The 5,536-nt window shown below is 41.5% G+C and overlaps 1 protein-coding gene across 2 annotated transcripts; it reads right to left on the bottom strand.

The window, feature by feature from the left end:
• Nucleotides 1-1,071: 1,071 nt before the first annotated feature.
• On the bottom strand, nt 1,072-3,557 carry LOC139534568 (DNA damage-inducible transcript 4-like protein). Of its 2 annotated transcripts, none has more exons than XM_071333802.1 (3): nt 3,429-3,557; nt 3,008-3,118; nt 1,072-2,667 (listed from the first exon to the last, which is right to left on the bottom strand). In XM_071333802.1, exons 2-3 carry the CDS (start codon nt 3,099-3,101, stop codon nt 2,177-2,179), a joined length of 585 nt encoding a protein of 194 aa, XP_071189903.1. In that variant the 5' UTR covers nt 3,102-3,118; nt 3,429-3,557; the 3' UTR covers nt 1,072-2,176. The 2 variants fall into 2 exon arrangements, with proteins under 2 accessions (XP_071189903.1, XP_071189902.1); XM_071333801.1 differs by having other exon boundaries at nt 3,008-3,130; nt 3,429-3,556.
• Nucleotides 3,558-5,536: the final 1,979 nt, after the last annotated feature.

Below are 5,536 nucleotides of genomic sequence, written 5' to 3'. Positions count from 1 at the left end.
AAAATGTATGCACTCACTACTGTAAGTTGCTCTGGATAAGTCTCTACTAAAATGGAAAGGCATGAATAAACCATTTCAGTTTGAGAAATTAGTTGCATTTGCAAAGTATTTCAAGAAACTGCAAAACACATCAAGCATGTATTTTCAAATGGACTTTGGTACAGATCACTCGTTACAAATGGTAAACACTTTTTTTTTTTTTTTACAAAAGTAGTGCACTGGGTCTTCACTAGTCTTGTATTAGCAGATGGATAGACATTTTGATGGATAGACACTTTTTTCTGCATCCCCCAACCCCCATTTTTTTTAAAAAAATTTTTAAAGCTGCTTCTGTACTTCTAGTTAAAACATCTAATGCTGCAAATGTTGGAGACAGCCAAGGTTACACAAATCTCCGCTGTTGAAAACAAAATGTTAGTCTAGATGCTTTTTTTTTTTAATGGTGAACAAGTTTATAAAGTGCCTGGCTGGGCTGATGAGTGGATTGTGCAGTCAGATGGAACAGAGCAAATAGACATTTCAACATCATACGGTAAATTTAGCCGGTGGTAACTTGTGGAATAGACACCGGCTGAAATGCAGTTAACCAATCAGCATTAGACCCACCTGTTGTATGCTGCTAGATGACTCAGTCAAGGACCAGTAGTTGTTCCCCAGGGTCTTCAATATGGAGATACTATGAAATGGGTATTTCTAGACGGGATAATTCTGTAATGCACCATGCTGAAAATTCTGTGTTATGCCAGCCCCCAGCACAAAGAGAATCTCACTGGTCATGTTCTCAGGTTTATATTGCTGCCACATTTTGAAAAGCCTGTATTGTGCAACTTGTGTCATGTCTACGGTCTCATTCATAGCACCAGAATAGACACCACAGCTGGTTAGGTGATGGATTAGCCAAAAGCTCTTGTAGAAGACTAGTGGCAAGCCAATTTCTTACCATTAAAACATTTGCAATCTGTAGTAAAATTCCAATTTCTTTCAAAATCAGAATCACCAACTTGAGTTGCGTGTAATGCAGTTGAACCCAGATTGGAAAACATTTGATTTAATATTTAAACACTTGACAAGTCAATTTAAAATGTTTTATTGTCAAAGACAAGATTCCCACTTACTTCAAAAGGAATTTTAAAATCATAAGTTGCTTAAACAGCACTGCAACAGTGAATTGAGAACGGCATTGCAACGACAGAAAATATGGTATAAAAAAAAGAAAGCTCTACAGAAATCCCGTGGAGCTAGGATCTAAACAAGTGCAAAAAAATTAACATTTTCTAAATGGCAGTTTAAGGCATCTGCATCCAGAGGTTGGAGAGCCTGTGCCATTGATGAGCAGCATGTTCACAAGGACAAACATTCAATGACTCGCTAACAAACACATACCCGCAAATCAGCATTGAACACCTACATTATGGCCCCTGACCACTTTAAGTCCTGTTCCTCTAGGAGTGTTTACTTTGCTGAACACAGTGGACAAATCTGGAAACAAACTCCAGACTGATGCAACGTCAAAGTGGCTAGTGACTGAACAAACAAAAACGTGGAAAACCAGGACATCAAAACATGAATTGCCAAATCTTCATACATTTTGAATCATGAGTAGGAAAATTATTGATTACCAAAGACCATCTACCAAGGGCAGCAGGTAGCCTAGCGGTTAGAGCGTACAGCCAGCACTGAAAGGTCACTGGTTTGAATACCAGAGCAGACAATGTGAAAAATAAAAGCTGTCAATGTGCCCTTGAGCAAGGCACTTAACCCCGTAAAACACATTTCACTGCACCCATCTGGTGTATGTGACAATATAAATATATTCAGAATGTTACATTTAACTTCAGCTGATTGGAAAAGTTCTCAAATATTGTGAAGTCAATGACAGTTATGCTAATCTTGTTCAGGCATTAGACCATAATCCATTACAGTAACCAAGCCTGTCCATTTTGAATAATAAGCTGTACCATTCTGGACATTGGAACAGACAAGCTGGTTGACCGGCCTTTGGACATCTCCGATAACCTTCGTATACCACTACTCTATCGCTTGACAAACTGTAGTCATACAAAAAAACATGTAGAAAAGACCCTCCAGGAGTGATTTTTACATTCAGACACTCAAGTGTAGAAGTGCATTGTACCCTTACACCATCCCCCCAAAAGTTCCACCTTCCGCCATTGCCTCAGTACTCTTCTACCACAGTACCAGCCGAGGAGGAGTAGAGCTTCTTCTTGATGAGCCGGAAGCCCGGACTGAGTTTGAGCACATGCCTGAAGCCTGGAGTGAAACAGGCACCAATGTGCAGGAAGTCTCTGAGGCTGGGCCAGGCGCTGCCATCCTGTTTGAACACCAGTGTCAGCTCAAAGGTGGGCACCACATCTGCGCTGTACACAATGCGCTCCAGCTGCTTGCAGCACTTCTCCTGTTCCAGGTGCACGTAGAGCACACAGCCACGCATGCCGCATGGCTCGCCCGATGACAGGCGCAGGACATCACGCGCTATCCTCCGAGTGAGCTTCTCCGGGACCAGCACCTTTGAGCAGTGCAGCGTGGTCTTTTTGGCCCGCGACAGGCAGGTCTCGAACATCTTGGCCAGCTGCTGACATGTCTTGTCCTCAGACACCTCCACATTCAGGTGGGGTTCAGCCAGACAGTGGTCCCAGAAATCCAGCTCTAATTGAAGACAAAAAGACAATAGTTGAGTGAAGGTGCAAGGCAAAAGCACATTATGGAACACAAACACTGAACATTTTGTGTAGTGTCTCCATAAACTTTCATTAACAAATAAACAGTCCTGTAGGCTAGCACAGAGCTGATGAGAAAAGATGACTTCATCTTTTGTTGACTTCACCATCCACTCCCCTCCCACCCTCCTGCTCCATTCTTCCCTGCAGCTATGCACCAATATTGAAGTAAACAAGCGCTGGAGACTATATAAATGCCCAGTTGCAAAATATGCCTACACAAGAAAGTATACATTGTAGAATAATAATAATAATAGTTCCAAGCTTACCATTGTCGATACAAGCCTGGTCGTATCTACGGTCAACCAATTCTGATATGTATTCAGCGTTTTTACTGTTCAGTGTGCTTGTAGCAACAACCATAGTGACACCGTTTGTTCCTTTTTAAAGTGCTGTAAAAAAAAAAAATACAACGGGAAAATGTTCAATAACAATTTAGCAACAATTTGCAAGCCAACTTGGCATAGATAGTCTACATAACTTAAAAGCTTTGTTTTGATTACAAGTTGGCGAAGGTTTCTTGCTAGAATCAAATTGTTAACTTGCATCTAGATAACGTTACAACCAAGTTAACGTAACCCAGCTAATGTTTCGAAAACTTTGTATAATAACATTTTTGATTAGTCCGCATGGTGTAGCAGAACGTTTGCTTGCAGAGTATTAAGGATCGCATAAAATAGACTCTCTTACCTTGATGTTTGCCCAAAATAAATTACTTTTTTTATAAAGGTTCTCTTATATAAATACTTCCCCACATAGGGTAAACGACAATATTTTTTCCCCCCTACAACCACACTGAAAACAACACTGCCTACATCTAGAGAAAAGGGTCGGGGCATATTTATACCGTTCTCCTCACAGCTGACGCAGCTTTGACCAATCGGAATCATTTTATCATTCTGGTACTGGCTGAAGTTTACCAAGCAACACACCTCCCGCTTGTCAGGGCGCTCAGATAACGTCTGCCCAGAGGCACATGATTGGTCACGGAAAAAATTGCGTCAACCAATAATCAAGAAACATTACTTTGTTGCTAACTGGATTTTGCAATTACTCGCTCACCTGCGATAATTCATCAGGGGAAAAGTGTTAGTCGTCAAATTATTACCATAAGGACCATATTCAACAGGTAGTCTCTTAAACTCATGTATTTTTTTGTACTTCATTGTTCAGAATTTAATGAGATGTGTGCATATCCATGGTTGCTACCTTACTTTTTTTCAATCTGTTTTGTGTCTATCTATAACATGATATTATTAGTGGCTGAGAAATGTATGACCGGATGGATTGCACATTCATTTTGCACTCTGGGTACATTTTAGAGGTGGAGTAATGGATCTAAAATGGCTTGACGCTCTCCTAAATTTAATTAAGAAAACTGAGCATAAAATGTGACGAGACAGTTGCTTCCAGACACCTCTGGAAATGGGATCTGGGGAGCCTCACTGAGCAGCTTCCCAAAGTCATGGAGTGAAATTGGTGGAAGGCGTAATAGAACACATCAAGGGTTACCCTGATGACTCACACAAAATTATTCCGCTGCTCTGTCATCCACTACATACTTTAGTCTGAGACGGCCATCATTGAAGTCGTTTGTATTGATGAGTGCAACAAGTTTTTTTTTACAAACAAAGTCATCAGTGATTGGACCATCTCTAACCAATGAAAGATATTTGCGTCAGTTCAAATCTGGTATCAGGACAAAATGTGATTCAGAGTCACCAAATATATTTAAAGTATTTTAATTAAACTCAAACGATAAATGGTAAATGCAATTTTCGTATATACGGGTTTACTGTATCACCACGCAGGGTAAAGCAGGGAACTGGCAGGAAGTACGTAAACAGCTGTTCTTATACCGTGATGACGTAGTTCCAACGCGTCTGTTGGCCTATCACAGTAGAAGCTGAGTGCGGTTTAGACTTTTCTCAGCCTATCACCGTTACTCAGACTGGTCCCCTTCTTTCAGATGTCCGCATCTGGTCGTTGCGTAGATTAGATCCGTCTTGTGTCTGTCGATTCTACACTGAAACAGTTCCTAATATGGTATTGTCCAGTAATCTAACCACCCTGGTTGGCCTAGAGAGATGCACCCCTCCCCTCTCCAGATTGACCACAGCTTTTATGGCCTGTGTTGGTCAGTCCTTACACACATCTGTATTGTTTGTGTGTGTGTGTAACAAAACAATATGCTAACAGGCTATAGTGCATAAACATAAATCCTAACACCAATCAGAGTATCAAAGCCAATGATGAATTTTCAAACTGCCGCTTTAGCCACGTGTGTTCTTGCTTTAGCCCAACCCATCGGTTTCTGGATCAATCAGATAGCCCCGAATGTGTTAGCATTCGTTGAAGGATCAGGGAGGTACTCAGATCCAGACTCAATGCGAAGAAGAAACTAACGTCCGTGGGCGTGGTGTAGCCAGGCAAATCAAGATAAGTGCAGTAAAGTATGTTGTCTTTGGTCTCCTGTGCATCAGAAGACTGTTAGCCCACTGAGCTAGCCTAGCGTTGCTTTGGGGAATTTACACACGTTTTCATTAACTCATCACATGAGCATTACTCACCAAACCACCTAAATTACACTTCACCCCCGTTTGCCATCCTCTTTCTCAGAGACCCATGCCGGTCACGGAACCAATGTCACAGACTGGGCTTGAACCCAGGAGTCCTGTGTCAGAATGATTGGGAACTATTTCACGCTGGGATGATTTTAGCATGACATTCTGCACGGCACAAGACTGAACTAAATCCTCAGCTCAGGAAGCAATCACTAGTCTTCAGTTCTCAGGCAA

Source organism: Salvelinus alpinus, chromosome 11, assembly GCF_045679555.1.
Source record: "Salvelinus alpinus chromosome 11, SLU_Salpinus.1, whole genome shotgun sequence".
NCBI classification, from domain to species: domain Eukaryota; kingdom Metazoa; phylum Chordata; class Actinopteri; order Salmoniformes; family Salmonidae; genus Salvelinus; species Salvelinus alpinus.
This window is presented reverse-complemented; position numbering and strand designations above follow the sequence as displayed.